The 18,503-nt window shown below is 59.2% G+C and overlaps 7 protein-coding genes and 1 non-coding gene across 8 annotated transcripts; 3 read left to right on the forward strand and 5 right to left on the reverse strand.

Annotated features, from left to right (window-relative positions):
- Window positions 1–1,231: 1,231 nt before the first annotated feature.
- A1Q1_06211 (uncharacterized protein) lies at window positions 1,232–4,227 on the reverse strand (the record flags this gene model as incomplete). The annotated part of the gene is made up of 3 exons (XM_014321420.1): window positions 1,232–2,856; window positions 2,935–3,980; window positions 4,031–4,227. The coding sequence occupies 3 exons, from the start codon at window positions 4,225–4,227 to the stop codon at window positions 1,232–1,234; spliced, it is 2,868 nt and encodes a 955-aa protein (XP_014176895.1).
- A 1,544-nt stretch (window positions 4,228–5,771) lies between these two features.
- On the reverse strand, window positions 5,772–5,864 carry A1Q1_t448. Its single transcript has one exon. It is a non-coding gene; the product is annotated as a tRNA-Leu (tRNA).
- Window positions 5,865–6,237: 373 nt separating this feature from the next.
- A1Q1_06212 (uncharacterized protein) lies at window positions 6,238–8,445 on the reverse strand (the record flags this gene model as incomplete). Its single annotated transcript, XM_014321421.1, has 3 exons — window positions 6,238–7,857; window positions 7,905–7,975; window positions 8,331–8,445. The coding sequence occupies 3 exons, from the start codon at window positions 8,443–8,445 to the stop codon at window positions 6,238–6,240; spliced, it is 1,806 nt and encodes a 601-aa protein (XP_014176896.1).
- A 395-nt stretch (window positions 8,446–8,840) lies between these two features.
- Window positions 8,841–9,562, forward strand: A1Q1_06213 (cytochrome C oxidase subunit; the record flags this gene model as incomplete). Its single annotated transcript, XM_014321422.1, has 4 exons — window positions 8,841–8,967; window positions 9,102–9,129; window positions 9,195–9,341; window positions 9,484–9,562. The coding sequence occupies 4 exons, from the start codon at window positions 8,841–8,843 to the stop codon at window positions 9,560–9,562; spliced, it is 381 nt and encodes a 126-aa protein (XP_014176897.1).
- Window positions 9,563–10,014: 452 nt separating this feature from the next.
- On the reverse strand, window positions 10,015–10,907 carry A1Q1_06214 (uncharacterized protein; the record flags this gene model as incomplete). Its single annotated transcript, XM_014321423.1, has 2 exons — window positions 10,015–10,446; window positions 10,587–10,907. 2 exons carry the CDS (start codon window positions 10,905–10,907, stop codon window positions 10,015–10,017), a joined length of 753 nt encoding a protein of 250 aa, XP_014176898.1.
- A 185-nt stretch (window positions 10,908–11,092) lies between these two features.
- Window positions 11,093–13,109, forward strand: A1Q1_06215 (uncharacterized protein; the record flags this gene model as incomplete). The annotated part of the gene is made up of 6 exons (XM_014321424.1): window positions 11,093–11,150; window positions 11,191–11,486; window positions 11,688–11,847; window positions 11,964–12,217; window positions 12,332–12,479; window positions 12,850–13,109. 6 exons carry the CDS (start codon window positions 11,093–11,095, stop codon window positions 13,107–13,109), a joined length of 1,176 nt encoding a protein of 391 aa, XP_014176899.1.
- Window positions 13,110–13,671: 562 nt separating this feature from the next.
- Window positions 13,672–15,465, forward strand: A1Q1_06216 (uncharacterized protein; the record flags this gene model as incomplete). Its single annotated transcript, XM_014321425.1, has 3 exons — window positions 13,672–14,228; window positions 14,276–14,530; window positions 14,583–15,465. 3 exons carry the CDS (start codon window positions 13,672–13,674, stop codon window positions 15,463–15,465), a joined length of 1,695 nt encoding a protein of 564 aa, XP_014176900.1.
- A 649-nt stretch (window positions 15,466–16,114) lies between these two features.
- Window positions 16,115–17,691, reverse strand: A1Q1_06217 (nucleotide-sugar transporter; the record flags this gene model as incomplete). The annotated part of the gene is made up of 4 exons (XM_014321426.1): window positions 16,115–16,841; window positions 16,891–17,005; window positions 17,068–17,176; window positions 17,422–17,691. 4 exons carry the CDS (start codon window positions 17,689–17,691, stop codon window positions 16,115–16,117), a joined length of 1,221 nt encoding a protein of 406 aa, XP_014176901.1.
- Window positions 17,692–18,503: the final 812 nt, after the last annotated feature.

Below are 18,503 nucleotides of genomic sequence, written 5' to 3' on the forward strand. Positions count from 1 at the left end.
GGGTTAAAAGAGGGGGTGTGTTGTCGTGGTTCGCAGATGCAAGAATCACGAAAGTGGTGTTCACAGGTGCTTACGGATGGTAGAGAGAGTGTAAGAGAGGTCTGTTCGCTGCTGGCCAAGAGGGTGCGTACGATGGTTGCACCGCCTACCCGTGTCTTGGTGTGGACTACGGCTGAAATGAGATCGACCTGTGCTGGACCTGTAAGGCTGCGAGGGAAGCGCCGTTCCTGTTGCTGCGGGCCGGCGTGCGAGCGAAAGGTGCGGTGCGTGTCGGGGCGTGAAGCGTGAAGCGTGCGCGGGCAGTTGAGCAAAAGAGGGCGGGCCGTATAAATCTCGACCTTCGCAAGCGACGAAGGGGTCTCCTGTGTAACTCACCTGTTTTCAACGGGAAAGTCGCAGCAAACGAAAGACGAGATGGAGGATGATGCTGCGATGCAAAGACAGACCGCGCAGTCTAGAGGTCCTTCCTGCCAGAGCAATGAACTGACGCCGTCTGGAAAGGCATCCAGGCGGAAACGCCAGCACCCGCGCCAGGCTCAGGCGTCAGGAGTCTAACCCAGCGCGGCCAGCGTGGGTGGGAGCCAAGCCTTTCCCTCCACCCATAGGCCGCAACGCCTCACGCCTGGTCCGCCAGGGTAGACTGCACTGAGCGTCTGGGCGCAGTAGAGCTGCACCGCATCTGGCTGTATTAGGACCACGCTCGTGTCGCATTTCACTTTCAGGACCCAACGCGTTATGCTTGAATTACAACCCCCACCCTGCGAATACATTAGCGGAAGCAGTTGCCGGAAGTGCACCCCTGAGAGTGGCTCAGCCTGGGCCTCGACGCGTCCACAGCCCTGGCTGCGTGGGGTACTGCGACGCGCCTGACATCGAGCCGGCTCAGCACCGTTTCCGCACTAACATGGACAGATCCTGGACACTCCGTCCCGCTCTCCACACACCCGTAATATCTCATCAACTCGGCACGCGGAGCTCCATAGCGTTTGCGAGATCGACAATATTGCTCACAACGATGCTCCGCTAATCAAGACTTCGACTGATATGGTACGACTGAGACTCATCACAAGAAAGGTGTTCATATCTTTACGTTTACTATCACTTAACTTCTGACACTAAACTCTTACAAGATGGGTGCCGTGGAGGGCAGATAGTTACTACAGATGTTCTTGCGTTCACCGACAGACTCACAGAGAGCCGGCGACACATCAAGAGTGATTCAGGGCCGGTCCTAGTTGTCGTAGACAACACGGCCGCCGACCCAGGCATAGCGGTAGTTGCCCTGGTACCAGTTACGGAACGATTTGCGGTCGGCGATGCAGGGCGCGCTCGCCCAGCTGCCGCCGAGGACGGTGTAGTGCTTGCCGTCGAAGAAGTCGCTCGAGTAGCCAGGGTACAGCGTGCTCTGCTCATAGCCCTCAAAGGGCATGAAGGGCGTCGAGGTCCACTCCCACACGCCGCCGTTGTGGCCGTGGCACTTTTCGTGCTCGTTCGTCGTGAGCGTGGGCGGCACCGGGTGCCAGTTCTTGAAGCCCGTGTTCGCCCTCAGGCCCGTCGGGCGCGGTCCCTCGGGCGTCTCCCACAGGGCACGTAGCTCAGCCTCGGTCGGCAGGCGGCCGCCCTTCCACTCCGCAAAGGCCGCGATCTCGTCGCGGCTCGCCATCAGGGGCCACGCGCCCGCGTACTCCATCGAGACCGGGCCGTAGACGGTGCGCACGGCCCACTTGTCGCCGTCGCGGACCCAACTGGCGGGCGCCTTGGTCGCGGTGAGATCGGCAAGGCGACCAGTCTTCTCGAGGTAGGAGAGGTACTCCTTGTTGGTGATGGGGAGGGCGTCAGCCTTGAAGGCGGCCACGCGCTCGACGTGCTTCGGGTGCTCGCAGTCCCAGCCAAACTCCTGGTTGGGGTCGAGGGGCTTCGAGTCCTTGGACTCGGGGTCATCGTGGCCGAGCGTCACCTCAGTGGCGGGCACATCGATGCTGGTCTTGGCGCCGTTCTTCTGCGCCTTGGCAGCGGTCTCGGCCCAGTGGCGAGACAGAACCTCCCAGTCAGGCTCGGGGCCGGGAGGAAGCGTGAGGGGCGACTGCAGGAGCATGTACAGGAGCGTCTCGGCGTGCATCGCCTCGTGCTCGTAGGCCATGAAGATGCTGCGGGCCTCACGGCGGGTGAGGGGGCGCTTCTCCGCCTCATCGTAGAGGGTACGGAGGCGCTGGCGGACATTGTTGCGGAAGGTGAGGATCTCGTCAAGCGAGGGCCAGTCCTCGGGATTGGTTGGGACCTCGGAGTGAGGGTGGATCTGGCTTGGGTCATCAACATCCGGGTCGATGCCGCGCTCAAAGATGTCCTTGAAGTACGTAGGCTCAGACGGGCCGCCGGGAAGGAGGCGCGTGAGGTAGATGTCCAAGAAGGTGGGGATGTGGCCGAGGTAGAACAGACAGATGTGGCGCAGGTCGATCGGCTTCTGGTGCAGCGTCGCGGGAGGGATCATGTCCAGCGTGATGTGGTCCCACATGCGCCACATGGCCTGCCACTCGTCCCAGGTGGGGACGGTGGGTCCGAGGGGGCGCTCGACAGCGCCGCCAGTGAAGCGAACGTCGGGGCGCTCAAGCAGCCACAGGCGGTACTCGCTATCAGGGGCCTTCCACGAGTCGATGACACGCAGGTCGGCCTGGTTGAACATGTCGAGGGCCTCGGGAACAGAGTACTGAACGTCAGCTCGACAAGCACTAAGATAGCTTACCTTGTAGCTCCACTCGATCTGGAGAAGCTCATCCTTGGCGAGCTCAACGTCCTCGTTGTGCTCGGGCAGGTGGATCTTCTGATCCTTCTTGGAACGGAAGTATGCCTCATGGCGACCTGAGCGTTAGATCCGACAACCGAGCCTTGGATACTCACCGAGCTTCTCATTGTAGCGCCCGACAAACTCGACGGTACGCTCATCGTCGGTCTTGGGCATGGGAAGGCCAAGTTCCTGAAGCGCAACGTCCCAGCCGTGCTCCTCAAAGGCGCGGGTGTGACCAGAGGGGTCGTTGTATGCGGCCTCAATCTTGCGGCGGCCCTCGGGTCCGGGGGCGGGGCGGCCGTCGAGGCCAAGCAGAATCGTGTCACCCTGCTTCAGAGGAATCGACTTGAGGAACGGGGCGGCCTCGTCGCGCTCGAAGTTACCGAGCGACGAACCGAGGAACATGACATGCAGCGGGCGGGGCGCCTCTGAACCACTGTTGTCGCTAGGCGCCGGGCCAGGCGCAAAGTGATTCTGAGCGCCCAGAGTCTCAAGCTTGCTGGGAAGCTTGTCGGAGGTCTCGGACGGGGCAGTCACGGGCTCATCGCCCTCGACCACAGAAGGAGGAAGGGGCGTCGTGTCGAGCGCGGGCGTCATGAGATCATGACTGAGCGTCGACGCAGGCGACATGGCGATGCCGGGCTCCTCCTCCGAGACCTCGGGAGAACGCTGGCCAGAGCTGAGAGCGGCGAGGCCGCCGTCACGGACAAGCTCGAGACCAGCAAAGTAGTCGGCATGGAGACCAACGCTGTTGATGCGGCCGCTGAAAGCGGATCCAAACTGGTCGTCCATCTGGCCGAGAACACGCTCGAGCTCGGGGCGCGAGAGATCGAGAGCGTGGTATGTCACGGGCGGGTGAGTGCTCTCGGGCACAGTGTCCGCGACGGCGGTGAGGAAGTGAGCAGTCTTGCGGAGGGCACCGGCGCCGAGTTCGACAATATCCCAGCCGGCGTCAACGCCGGAGGCCAGACCCTCCTCGCCATTGACGCCATTATTCCATTTGCCCAAGGCGGCGTCGCCCCAACGAGCCGGCCTCCACCGATTCCTGGGGACATGGCGGCGATGCGACTGGTCGTCCTTTCCTTTGGAAGGGAACCCCATGGCGCCGGCAATCTCATGTCCGTGGTTCTTGATGAGGTTGAGCTCGTCCGCAAATAGGTAGTACTCGGGGGCGGATGAGGTAATGCCGTCGTACAGGCTGGAGAATGAGTCAGCCAGGTCAGGGAAGGGATGGCTGAGTCAACTCACCGCAAGCCCTTCTCAGAGTAAAGTACAACGGTGGGCACGGAGCGTCTGTACGCCCAGCGCTTGTCCTCGTCGGTGTCGCCGGGGACGACAGACTTCTCGGTGCCAAGGAGGCTGCGCTCGATTTGGTCGCGGAGCGACTCTGGAGGCGTGTTGGTGGCGCTCACCGCGGGCAGCGTGTAGATGTGGCTTGCTGACATGGCGGGTAGGTGATGTGGAAGAGGATAGTGCCGTTGAGGAGCTTGGTCTTTATAAAGGACGTTGTCGCTGGCTGGTTGAGCAGCTCTAGAGGAGAGGGAAGAGGTAGTGTTAGCCTGGGGGAAAGGAGGCGAAGGTTAAGCAGAGAAACGTGTTACAATCCCAATCAATCAACATGGACGGACACCTGTTACCCGGCGGTGCAGGGCACACGGCCCGGACATGACGCCCCGGACGCCCAAGGATGCATCAGACAAGGTTGAGGCTAAGATGCGGTCCTCGGCACTGGGTTTGTCGCCGGATCTCGACTCGGTCCCATCGCAGGCACACATGTAATCTAGCAGCTATCAGCGTGGGCACGGGGACATGGCCCGGCGCGAGAGCAGAGGGCGTGAAGGGGTGGTGAGGGCCATGGAACGGAGTTAGGCTGCCTGATAACGCACGAGGTGACCGATTGTTCCTCTCGTCTCAGCGGCTGGCAACGCCTGACAACTAACTCGATGCGCAGTGACTGAGGGCAAGCCGCATGTGACGTAATTCACGTCGCCTCAATCCCCACGGAATCACGGCCAACATCGGTCCACTCGGCCACCGACCTCATCCTCGCAGCCCTGCAGACGTCAGGCAGCGCATGCAAGGGCTAGGATATCAGCTTCCGCATCGACTGTCCGGAAGCGCCGTGGACCTGTGAGAACGGGTTTCACGGGCATTCCAAATACCGGACGCGAAACGGAACGAGGGTGCTGTTGGTGGGCTTGTCGGTGGGCTTCAGACCCCAGTGACGAGGCAGGCTCTGCGGAGCCGTCGTCTCGGCGGGCAATCGCCAAGGATCGGGCAGGGTCGAAGACGGATCATGTGAACTCCCGGTCTCGTCCAGATCGATCATCAGACGGCCACCTCAACTCGAAACGAGGCGGATCCCCAATATACGATCCATCCAGCGTTCTTATAACTTGCTACCGACCATAGATAATAATCGATGGCGTGCTCACTGTTTTATCTTATCATCCTCTGTTGGAAAACAACACCTCGTCCTCGGCTATCAACAACTTGTCTTAAAACGCAGTCCATGAAGGCAGTGTGGACTGGATGGCATGCATGCAAGGTCTCAGCAGTCACGGGTGACAAACAGCCTTCTTGGTTGTGATGCCTGACAACTTTGTGCTCGTGTCCAGTCAGGCTACTAGAGCACGCCCAGAGACTCTTCCAGCACGTTGGGCGTTAGCGCCTGGAGCAGTACATAGTGCCTGGCATTCGATCGATGCTTCTTCCACCTCTCTCCCACCTCGAATATCGAATAAGTGTCCTTTGGCTCGCCAGGTCCCCTGAGGAACTGACCCGGGGTGGGTCATCGTTTCATGCGCGTGACTGGAGAGATGAGATCAGCCTGACTCTTCAGAACAAGCTTCGTCGTGCTCGCTTCGTTATGTTCGTCTCCACCGCACTTCAAATCGGTTGCTAACTGCGTCGTTTTCCCACTGTTCCAAATGCAGACCAGCACAATCAAAATGCAAAAGCTAGGCTAGGGGGTAACTGAATACCCTCTTGACGAGAGTGGGATTCGAACCCACGTCCGAAGACTGCGGAGATGATTTGAGTCACCTTAACACAGCGCCTTAGACCGCTCGGCCATCTCGCCTACGAAAGTGATCGTCGTCTGTGGACTAAGAGCAGCCGAACGGAAAGTCGCCGAATCTGGTATTTCTGCACGATCAGATGTCGCGTTGCTGTGCGCAAGGCAAGCAGGTGCTCCCGAGCGTCAGAAAGAAAGAGTCTAACAGACGTTTGGAAGAGAAGGCGAACGTGGAAGGAAGCGCGTTGTCTAGTCTACTCTGAAACACGCAGGACCAGCCGAGTTTAGCAGTGTGTTTGAGATCTGCAGCGTCGTTATGTTGCTGTTACAGGTCCACGTCTCGCGGGTGCATGCATCGGTATCTAATAAACGGGTATGTGCTTGTGCGATGATCGATGAACAGGTGCTAATACTTCTTGTTCTGTGCGTTGCAGTCTATCTACTCTTCGTCACTAGTGTCCACATTGATGGGGCGGCCGCCACGCGATCTCGGCTTGGTCGGGCCCTCCTCATCACTCGATGTATCTGTGTCGGTCTCGTACTCGCTCTCGTCGTCGTAGCCGTGAACGGCCGAAGGCTTGACCTTCTCGCCGCGCATCATCGCCATCTGGCCGGCAAGCGTGTCCTCCTCGGGCTCGGAAATGTCGTCATCCGAGTCGTCAGAGACCTCCGGAGGGTCCTGAACGCGAAGCATCACGGGCTTCTGCACGTCGGCTCCGACAAGCGAGTCGCTAACAAAGTGGGCGACAAAGGAGTAGAGGTTGGCCTGGGGAGGGGCCTGGAACTGGAGCTTGAACTCCTTGAACTCGCCAGGAGTTCCGTCGGGGTTGGGAAGGGGAATCTCGCTGTTGCGCGTCGGCTGGACGATAACCTTGTTCAGCTTCGAGTCGCCGAGAAGAACGTGATAGCGAGGAACACGGTTACCAGGCCACCGGGGGGCATGCAGGTAACCGGCGGTGATAGGCTTGGACGACTTGGACGACTTGGAGACAACAGGCTTCTCGTCGGCAATGGCCTTGCCGTTGGCCTTGGTGGCAGGGACCGGGTACGCGAAGCGGGCCTTGTAGTTGAGCGACACGATGGATCCGGGAGGGACAATCTTCTCGTCCTCGACCTTGAACTCGACGTCCTTGATCTCCAGTCGCGGCCAGGTCTTCGCGACCTTGCGCGCCTCGTCCAATCCCTTCACGTCCGCCGCGAGCCACTTCTCCAGCCAGCGCTGACCCTCGGCACCGGTAGTGATGGCCATGTCCTGGGCCTCCTCCAGAGAGATACCGGGGAACTGAGCGAGACCAGACACGCCGATAGGGATACCCTGGGCAAGGGCAGACTGCAGGCGAAGGCACATCAGAGAGCAGTTGAGCCAGTTGTGGGCAAGAGCAATGTTCGAAAGAGCGTGGATAAGGGGCGGGGTGGCACGGAGAACCTCGAGCTGCTCCTCCTCAAGCTCGGGGTCGAGCTTCAGACGGAACAGCTGGGCCCAGAGAAGCGCGCGGGCACGGCGTCCAACAGCAGTGGTGACAGACGCGCGAGAGTCGCGGGACATCGTGGGGTCCTCCTCGATACCGAGCTCCTTGCGCTTCTCGTCCAAGACCTTCTCCAGCTCCTCAATCTTCGCCTGGCGCTCCTTGCGAGCCTTCTTTCCGCCCTTGGACTTCTTGCCAAGAATGGGGACGTATTCAAGCGCGGACGAGAGAATGGTGACGAGGGACAGGAAGTCGGTGTCCTCACGAAGCTGGTGGAAGAAGAGCTCGGCAGTGCCGTTGAGAACACCGTCGCGAGTCAGGCTACGCTGACGGAACCACCAGCGGCCGACGAGCCAAGGAATACCGAAACCGAGAACGAGACCGTACGCAAGCAGGACGAGAGCCTGGCTGTTACCCTCGACGACCCACTTGGGGATGGCGATCTTGTCCTCGCGCTGCTGCGGTCCATCCGGGTTGCCGTACTTCTGCAGGTTCTCGCGCGTGGCCTCATCGGTCAGGGACTTGTACGCCTTGGTAATGTCGACGAACTTGGCCTCGGCCATCTCCATCGTCTCATTGACACCAAGCTTGATCTTGTCGGGGTGGCTATCTGTCAGAGAGTTCCTCCTCTGCAACTTACAATTTCAGAGAGAGCTTCTTGTAGTGCTTCTTGATCTGCTTCTCCGTTGAGCTGGTCGACAGTCCCAGAATCTCAAACGGGTCGTAGATGGAAAGCTCCGGAAGTGGCGGCGCATGGTAAAGGTTGTACGCCAGGTAAGCGAAGAGGGCCCAGCCCAAAAGGAGAGGAAGAACGCGCTTAGTCAAGCGCTTCCTGTGCTTGGTACTCCGCAGCCGCTTCACTCGAATGGTGTTGTCGCGGCATTCTGTACATGTGCACAGGGACTTGATGGAAGTGTCTGTGGGTTGGACATCAAAATAACAGCAATCGAGCGCGTAGAATGAGGGCGGCGAGGCAGTGACGGGAAGAGGATGCAGACGGCAAGGTTCCGGTGGGAGGGAAGACGTGTCAGTGGATGCTGCAGACGGACGGCGAATCGTGACTCACCTGTAGGTTCTGTGCGGAGGGTGTAGAAGGTGGCTGGAATGAGAATGAGACCGAGGCAGGTGACGCCGAAGTACGAGGCGAGCGACCCCGATTCGTCGTAGGAGATGCCCGGCATCGTATGCCGAGGCTTTTAGCTGACGAAGATGTAGGTGATGAAGGAGTGTGTTGGAATATGGGAGTTGGTTGTCGATCCGAAACGCAAAGACGTGGCCTGCCCGCAAGCTGCGACACGCTTGCCTCAAACGTACGTGGCGGCGCTCACCTCATCGATTTCGGAAGCTTATCCGGGCCTCCCGTCAACCGAGACCACGAGTGCCACAAGCGAGCCTCTGCCATATTACCGTCACCATGCAGAGGCGCTCACCCAGGAAGGATGGCTCCGAATCCATCCGCCAGGTGATGCATGGAGCTCTCGCGGATTGGCTCGCTGCTCGTCGCCAGCTGAGAACACCTCGTTGCTTGCATTGCTGCTTGTCTACAACTCACCACTCTTCCTCCTAGCCGACCACAATGCTCCGCGCCACCCGCCCCGCTACCCTCGTCGCCCGCCAGGCCCGCCTCTACTCGACCAAGGCCGAGCAGACCCTCGGCAACGAGTTCACCTCGGAGCGCGCTGCTACTGCCGCCCACGCCAAGCGTGCGTATCGCGAACCGACTCTCCTCCGACCTCTCATGAGACCGGCTTATCTCGCTTTCGGTCCCTTCGCCAGTTGTAGAGGAGAGCCGACTTCTGCACTTTGAAGACTCGAGAGCTGAGCTGACCTTGCACAGAGACCACCGAGCTCTGGAAGAAGATCTCGTACGTCAATTTCGGCCAACAGTCCACTTAGCCGACGTCACAAGTACTCGCTCGCTAACATTTAGCTTCTTCGTCTGCATCCCCGCCTGCATCGCCGGTGGCTGGTGGACCTACAAGCTCGAGGCCGACCACGAGCACCACCTTGACCACATCCGTGAGGAGAACGGCGGCCACCTCCCCGCTCCCCCCGCCTACGAGTACCTCAACATCCGGTGAGTCTTAAATCAACGGGACTGTGCAACTTGGTCGTGCAAGCAACTACAGGAGGAAGCAGCAGTGCTACCCCTGTACCGAAGACGTTCCGGCTGTGATATGTCGACAGGGCTCAAGCTTGAACTCGACTAACGCTCTCAGCACCAAGCCCTTCCCCTGGGGAATGCAGTCGCTCTTCTTCAACCCCGAGGTCAACACCCCTGTTGGCGCTGAGGAGTAAACACTGCATGGCGGCAATAATATAAAAATGCATGGATCTCAATTGTCATAAGGCATTTGATGGATGGATTATGGAACAGACAGATGCCATCCATGTCGGTGGTCGTCGATCGGGAGGGCCGTGGATTCTGGAGAGTTGACCTGGGGCGCGCTCGGCGCTGTCAGTGAGCGCTGGTTTGGAGGTTGTGAGGAGGCGCAAGGCGCATCCGAGTTGCAATTGCGGCGTTCGTTGCTCGCGAGATTCCGGAGGATGACATCGGAATGAGAGCGAAGGCTTGAGCCAAGGCACGCCTCCGTGACGTCGGTGATCGGCGCGAAGTTGCATTCCTGCTTTCCTCACTCTGTGGCTTTGCTTGCCAGCGGACAAGTGGACATGGTCGTGAGCGTCAGGTGTATAATAGTGCATAGTGATACAAAGCGAAGTGCAGTGAAGGTCTGGGGGAGCATCGACCCTCAGACCTCCTCAAACTCGTCCTCATCCTCGTCATCGACGTCCATAGCCTCGGTCGGTTTCGTCGGCGAAGCGTCCTTCTTGGGTGATGTTGACGTCTGCTCCTGCTGAGCCGGCGCCTCGGTGGGCGCGACACCTCCCTCGCCACCCGTGGGCTTGTCGCCGCCTGTCGGAGTAGAGTCCGCGCCGCCATCTCCGCCGACCAGAAGGGAGACACCCCGTCCAACGTCCTTGCGCAGCTTCTCGATCTCCTCCTCCACGCGGCGCGCTTCAGCGTCTCGTCGTCCTGCTGTCGCGACATCATCGCCGAGCAGAAGTGCCAGGCGCAGCTCATGTGCCGTGTCGCGCAGAGCACACGCTGAGCGAACGAGCGAAGCAGTCTTCAGCTTCAGATGCAGGGACGTCAGGTCGTGTGATGGGGGATTAGTGCCGATCTGGGGTCAGCTAACAGTACCCAAGACGCAAAGCGAGACAGCGCTCTCCATATAGCGAACACACCACGACAAAGAGTGGGTACATTTGTTCAGAGCGGCCCCCTGCGCGCAAGAAGAGCTGCATACGCCGATGTACTCACATTGGACAACTCCACGAGCTCTTGCAGACCTTTCGCCATGTTCCCGACCTCCTCGTCTAGCCGCTTGTTCCATGCCTCGTATTGGGCCTCGAGCTGGTCCTTCCCATCCTTGTCAAGAGCTATCCGACCACGGCCGACGTTGGCTGTCGGGAGGGCAGACGGATTGAAGGTGTCGTACTTCCGTCTTCCTGGTGGTCCACTCATATTGATCGTCTGCTTCTGCCTGTGGTCGCGAGAGTCGCGGTGCTGGTTTTGCTTTGATGTGCTGGATGTTGATGCAGCGATGACCTCGGGATGCATTCCTGGTGAGACAGTTGCCATTATCGTATCGTTAAAGGGACGGTTGGATAAGGCACGCGGCGGTGGAGGCGGTCCAGATGACGGGATTGTTGTTGTTCAGTGCCAGCCGGCCAGCCCCTTTCGTAGCAGGTCGGGGAACAACAACGCAGCTCAACGACAAAAGGCACTGACGTCCAGACCTCGGTACGTCGGCGTGCACTCATCCCATGCTTCTCAAACGCCTGCAGCTGCCTCCGCACCTGGCGTCCGTTGTGCCTCTCCTTGGTAAGTTAAGCGTCTTCCGCTGAGTGTTCACCGCTTTCAGAACCGGCTGTCGTAACGACCGATCAGGTGGTCCTGACTCCGCGCTCGGCACTCCGTGAGACAATATTGGGAACCTGGAGGAAGGAGGAGCGGAACTCGGCCCAGGCTGCGGCCGTGGTGAAAGCTCTTGACGAGCTTATCGCTATCTGTCTTCAGAACACTGGGGACGAGTTTGAGGTGCATTACGAGTATGGCCAGAAACAATGGGACGGCTTCGGCGTCATGGAGGACGTGTTCGCATCCTGGGATGGAAGAGGAGTATTGAGCATTGCTGGATCCAGAGGGACGGCAAAGAGTGTAAGCGGCTCATTGCCCCCTCACAGCTGACGGCAGTTGCTGGCGCTGCACGCCACGCTCCGGATACTGGTCGCGAACCCAGAGGCGACAGCACACTGGATCGACACCGAGGGATCCTTTAATGCTGCACGAGCCAAGGCAATTCTGGGATCCATGAACGCACCGGTTAGTGTAAGCTGATAACTGATGTTGACGGAATAGGATGGTATCTTGGATCGCCTCTCAGTGACACCGGCGTTCTCGCTCGAGCCCGACTTCTTTGATGCAATCTACGACCTGAGAGATCAGAATCCCAGCGTGCTCGTTATCGACAACATTGCAACTCTGTTCAGGGACGGATTGATGGGTGCGACATCACAGGGTAGGCTTACCTTCCCTCTGTATCAGCTTACACCCAGGGCATGCGGCCATGGTCGCGGCGATGGAAGAAGTGGCTGCGCTCACTTACCGGAGTGGCATGCTCACTATTGTAAGAAGCGCAGTCCGATTCAGCCACTCATTCGCAGCTCACGAACACGACCGCCGCCAGTGGGATCCACAACGAACGCTCGGCGTTCTCTGCGTCCAAGACCAAGCCGTCCCTGGGTGTTTCACACTCGTTCACAAGTGACGTCGAGATCCTACTCGAGAACTCTGCCAAGATCTTCGGTCTCGTCGATGCAGGCGAGCGCGAACGCGCGTCGAAGCCTGGTCTCAGAGTCGTGATGGAGGTGCTAAAGAGCCGAGTATCGGTGAGACAGGGGCGAACGGAGCTAGGCTAATCTGCAGGAATCGGGGGCGTGGGCCTTATTCGACACGGTACATTCTTCACATTCTTAGCGCCGTTATTATCGAACTGACGTCAGGACGGTATCAAGCTGTACGACATCGCAGCTGCTCCTCCCGAAAGCGAGGAGACAGTTGCGCGCTCTGCGGGTGCCCCGACTGGTCGACCGACGCATGGCGGTCTGGCACAGACGCTTTCGCCAGCGATTCTTCCTCTTCAGGAGCGTCGTAGGTGACAGCGGATGGACATGAATTCAGGTTGTAAGGGCGGATCCGGACGCCACGTGATGTTAGCATTCCTGGGGCTCCAATTTGCCACTCGGTCCACGCCGGTCGAGATCCTCTCTGCGAACTTCTGCTCGTCATTCTTTCGATCGCGCCGCGTATGCATGGGACGTGGCAAGGAATGCAGACGTGTCAGAATCTTGTACAACAGCGGGTATATGCACACTTGTCGAAGCAGACTCGAGACGGAGAGAGCTGGCGCTGTTATCTAGGAACGTAGGGGCGTGTGGTAGACCGAGTAACGACGTGATATGACACATTAGGGCTCGTTCCAAGACGGTCACTGATGGATGAGCTAGTGCACATACATCAGCTGCCGCACACTTCACGTTCTTTTACCTCTTTGCCCTCGACATCTCTGACTTTGACACTCTCATTCTCGGCGACTCCTGGCATTGCGAGACTACACCTCGGCGTACTCGACGCACACCGGACGACATCTCAGCAAACGACCATCTGCACGTGCAACCTCCACCGGTCCTATCACCTACCCCTCTCCCGTGTCTTGTTCCCCCACCAGAACGGCTCTTACGAAACCCGCCAGTGGGCAGTGCACGACTGACCACTCTCTAACGCGCATAGCACAGGTGAGTCACTTGCGCTTCTCGTCGCCCCTACTTCGCCCCTCCCCACCATATGTTGTGAGACGCATGAGTCCGTGAACGCCGCTCGGGTCGGTTAACGTTGTTGCCACCCGTTGCCACCAGCCGACGGCAGCACTGACGTGTGCAACACGCTACATCTCATGGTCACACACCTCTTATTCACGGCGAGCTTTGAGCCAGGGCACATCATGACTAGCCGAACCCTATGCCCTTTGCACCCTCGACACTTGCGATCTGTTGAGCCGATCTCTGGCCTGTGCATGCGCCGTAGCGGCGTACACCACTGATCCCGCCCGCTGCCCGCAAGGCTGAGTGTGTCGCCCCTCGCCTGTCTCATTAGTCTCACACACACTACACATCACCCACCATGCCCCTCACGCCTTCCTTGCACTCGACTTTTCATCTCTGCTTCATCCTCTCTCACAGTTGCTCTTCTCCCTCACCCGTGTTACCCGACCCCTTACCAGCACGGCTGGACCTCGCCCCCCATGACTTCGTATTGCGATCACTGGGTGGCTAACCAACTAGATATGAGGACACCTCACTACGACTCCGATGAGTCGGGGTCTGAGCTGTCCGGCTCCTGGCTGGACATCTCGAAAGACGAACGGTTCGAAGACGACGAGCACCTCTCCTCGACCGCTTCGGCCATGGGCTCAAGTACTATCAGCAACATTTCGACTTCGGAAGTGTCAACTGATACCGAAGGCTTCTCTCTCAGCTCAGACGAGAGCCAGCCTGATCTCGACGACAACGACGATGAAGACGAGGACGACGACGTCGACAGTGACAAGGAGGACGACAAAACTCCTGCAGCTAGCTTCAACAAGTTCACATCCAGCTTCATCTTCCCCGACCCTACCAGCAGCTTCAGTACTATTGAGGAAACTCCTGTTCCTTCCATCTACAATGTGCCATCTGAGCCCATGTGGGAGGGTATCAAAGATCCGGTTCCTTCGCGGCACGCCTCGTCCGACACCGCCACCATCAAGTCAACCTCTGCTGCCGTTAACGACAAGACGCCTGCCACCGGCCATCCCTTTCAGGCTAGTGCTCCCGCCACTCCCTCCAGCAAGCAGCGGTACCTGTTAGTAGATCACAGTCAGCTGCATTGTGCGGTGCTAATGGTTCTAGGACGGCGATCGCTTCCGCCGTTGTTCTGTCCCTGCTGGTCAAGATCGGACCGATGGTCCTTCAGCATAACATCGGAGCCCTAGTCGCGAACACGTTCTCTGCTCCCGGACCTCTCGACGCCGTGCCCACCTACTCTCCTCCTGCCGCGCAAGCCCCCGAGCGCACCTCTGACGAGAGTGTCATCGCTCGCGCCCTTGCCGCCCTGTCGGAGCAACCGATGGAGCCGACCAAGCCCCAGGGCCGCAGCAAGACCACGTCACACAGCAGCGAGGACAAGCCTCAGAAGAAGACTGTCTCTGCTGTTCAGGATACTTCCCTCTCTGTCCCTCAAGTCCGAGCTCTCTGTTGTCCCCGCCTCGACCTCTCTGTTCATCAAAGAGGTCATTGAGGAGCACTTCACCGACCCAGTAACCCTCTTGACAAGGAACGTTGCTTACCAGATCGGTAACCTTTCTGTCTGGTCATACGAGCTGCTCGTAGTTCTGTCGCGTGTGACGGTCGACTTCCTCGCGAAGGAGATCCACCTGGCGCAGACCGAAATCTCGCACGAGCTGTCCAGAATCCGTGCAGCCGCTGAAACACTGTACGCGCGCCGAGGCGAGTTCGCCGATCAGGTCACCTCGGCTGCCTCGCACTCTGCGCAGCAAGTGCGCGAAGCAGCCCGCCTCTCTGCCAAGCAAGCGCACGACGCCGCAAGCTACTCGTTGCAGCAGGCGAACCATGCAGCGTCGTACTCGACCCGTAAGGCGCGCGAGGCGTACGGCTACCTGTTCCGTGTCGCAAGCCAGAACAACCGGAAGGCAGCGCGCGGCGCGCGGCGTGTCGTGCGTGAAGTGTCCCAGTCCTCGGTCCGCAAAGCAGGCTCCAAGGGTGCGCAGAAGGCGCGCTCGCAGCTCGGTTCCAGTCTCGCGGCCGGCGCGCAGCTCGCAACCAGTCTAGGTCAACAGGCAGTGCGCGGCGCGCTCTCGGTCAAGAACACGGGTAACAAGTGCAAGGACAAGCGCGGCTGTGGCTCGAACTGCGGCTGGAGCTGCTCCAAGTCCAAGTCGAAGAAGACAGTTGGCAAGTGCGGCGGCGGCGGATCTAAGAAGTCCAAGTCGCGATGGAGGGGCCGCAAGTCTGGCAAGTCGGCCAAGCCCGAGCGCGAGTGCGACCACGAGCGCGGGTTCTGGAAACGCGTCAGGCGCTGAACCGCTCCGTAGTAGTATGGCAGTCATGTATTTGTTGTTTAGGTTCCGGCGTGGGCGTCGCATGATCTGATATGCATCGGCAGCGAGTCACGGCGTCCTCACATCGTGTCAGGTTGCTTGGGCTAACTTGTTACAAGCGTCTCCTCTTGTGACAGTTACACGAAAAGCGTGCATCTGCACTCTGTGCTGGTCCGAGTCTCTTGGTTCTCCACCCTTGTATCTCCCCTTCCAGGCCACCCGCTCGAGTTCGGTCCCGACCAAACCAGTGCAAAGGTCAGCGTGATACTCATGCGTGCATGGATATAAAAGTCCTCCAGGAAAAGTCTATAAACGTGATGCGGGATTTGAGTTGAGTCCCTGCCATGGACCCTCTTGAGATTGTCAGAGGTGCCAGCGCGGCTGGGGGCGCTCGTCTAATGTGTGGGATTTGCGAAAAGTTGGGGATAGGTGACGGGAGATGACGAGGGTGACGGGGGTGGCTGTGACTTTAATGCTCGGTGGGAATCTGTTTGAGCCAAGTCACAGCCAATGTCACTCCTGGGTCGGTCGGATGGGTGGGATGGTCGGGGAAGGTATGGGCGTGCAGTCAATCTATGCGATCACATGTGCGGCCCCGACCGCACTGCTCTACTGCTCTACGTCAGGCAGCTTAGGCCTTCGAGTTGCCCTGGAGCCTGTTCTTGTCGGCGGCGGCGACCTTGGCCTGGTTCGTCTTGGCAATGGCGTAGACGATACCGGCGAGACCACCGACACCGATGGCCGAGACGTTGCCGAAGGACGCGGGGTCGCCGAAGAAGAGCATGCCCGAGGCGGCGACGGGGAGCTTGTTGAGCGCGCCGACCATGGAATACGTCGTCGAGCCGCAGACACGGACACACCACGCGGTCGAGTACGAGATGAAGACGGCGGCGGCACCCGAGAAGACAATGGCGGAGAGGAGGATCGTGCGGTTCGAGCTCGGGAAGTTGAGCGCGAGCGACTCGGCTCCCCAGTCCTCAAAGATGAGCGAGAAGAGCGCGAGAACGGGGATCGAGAGCAGGTTGTTGTAGAACATCGAGTCCCAGTCCTTGAAGCCAGTGACCTTGATGCGCTTGCGCATGAAGAGAACGTAGGCGGCCGAGCAGAGACAGTTGAGCGCCATCCAGAAGTAGCCGACAGAGACACCGCCAATCTTGTGCGCAGTGTTGGCAATCTCGGCACCAGTGTTCGAGTCAACGCCAAGGTTCGAGATCGCGCTCGAGATGTCGGCCCAGGCAGCAATGACCGACGAGCCGACCATGAGAGCGAACGAGACGAGCGTCAGCGGCGTGACGTGGCCGCTGAACATGAAGACCTCGCCGTAGGCGATCAGAATGATCGTGAGGTTCTTGAAGATGCTGCGAAACGTCAGCTATCGATTCAGATGCCGTAGCTGCTGGTACACACGTGTAGACCGGGATAGACAGGAACTGGAGCGACTTGGAGCCGGTGTAGATGACGGCGACAAGCAGGCAGGAGATGGGGAACCAAGCCTTGGCATCCTTCATGTCAAAGTCGCGGACTGGTGATGTCAGCATATTGCCTTCTGGCGGTTGTTTCAGAGCGCAGGCGCGCGCAACTCACAAGTGATGAGACCGAGACGCTTCACGGTTCCAACGGCCAGCACGCACACGGCCGACTGGATACAGAGGAGCAGGAACGTCATCGTGAAGTTGGCGCCCGAGACCACGTACTGCGGAGGGTGTTAGCGAGCTCATCGGGCAGGACGATGCATGGGACGGCGGTGGCGGGCAACGGGTGACACGTATTGACAGCTCGGTCGGGGCCTGCATAGCGCGTCTGGATGGAAACGCCAAAAGCACCACTCGCCACCGGCCCGCAGTAGCCCTCCGTTTTTCTGGGCAGCTACGTCGGCCGCACGCGGCGCGATGAAACATGAAAACGCGCAGCAGTGCAAGGACTGCAATGGTAACTCACCTTGTTCACGACGGTCATCATGATGGAGGCAGCACAGTAGTTGAGAATCGGGAGGATCTGTTCCCTGCTGCTGGGTGTGTGGGGAGCCTGCTCCTTCTCGCGCGTCGGCGAGGCAGGACGGGGAGCGCCGCCGAGGTTGGCCATGGTCTTTTCGTCGTCGGTGCGGCGTTCGGCCTGGTTGGAGTAAATGCTGGAGCTTGATGCTGAGCGAAGAAGAGGAGGCGAACCTGAGCGACTGAGGCTAGGGGAGCCAGAGTAGGGCTTAGACATGTGGGGTTGCGGTGATGTGGTTGGTTAAGGGAGGAAGAGAGTATCAATAGCGAATTAGGAATTTGAGCCGTTTATAGATGGATCGGCCTGGGTGGTGGTCCACGTCTTGTGAGGTGTGGGTTCTCGTGCGGGGGATGGATGCTTGAGGATGTAGTGAGTATGCAAGTGTTGGTGGTGACGAGGGGCGGTTCGTCGGTGATCGAGAGATGAGAGGGGAGGAAAGGGAAAAATAGAAGGAAGGAAGATAAGAGGAGTGAAAGGGGCCGTCCTGTGAGAAATAAAGTCTGGGCACCTGGCGTGTGGTGGATCGAAGGATCTTTGTTTGAAGTCTAAGGTTACGAGTATTGAGTGTGAAGCCGTGTGCCGTGTGTGTGGGCGGGCGGGTCCTCTGCTCTCAGGTCTGCCGTCTGCCCGTCCTGCCGGGCCTGCGCCGGGGCTAGCGCGCTGGATTCCTCAATCCTCATCCAGGTGCAGGCCAGGTGCACGGGCAGACGGGCAGCGGCGCGGGCTGCGGGCTGCGTTCCTGCTCTGGGCTGTCAGCCAGAGCCCAGCCAGCCAGCCCAGCCAGCCCAGCCAGCCTAGCCTGCGCCAGCGATCGCAGACCCAGCGCCCAGCGCAGCCAGTGACCGCCCGTTTGCATGCAATTCGTGTGCCCTTGAGCATCTCCTGTTTCTAATCTTGGGATTACACGCTTGCATCGGGGTGCCAGGGCCGTCATCACCCCGAGCAGCAAAGCGTATTTGCGTCGCACGTATGCACATCTGGGAGCGTAATGGTATACCGGTAGGCTTTGGAGTGCTCATCTAGGAGAC

This window comes from Trichosporon asahii (genome assembly GCF_000293215.1).
Source record: "Trichosporon asahii var. asahii CBS 2479 unplaced genomic scaffold scaffold00075, whole genome shotgun sequence".
In the NCBI taxonomy this organism is placed as follows: domain Eukaryota; kingdom Fungi; phylum Basidiomycota; class Tremellomycetes; order Trichosporonales; family Trichosporonaceae; genus Trichosporon; species Trichosporon asahii.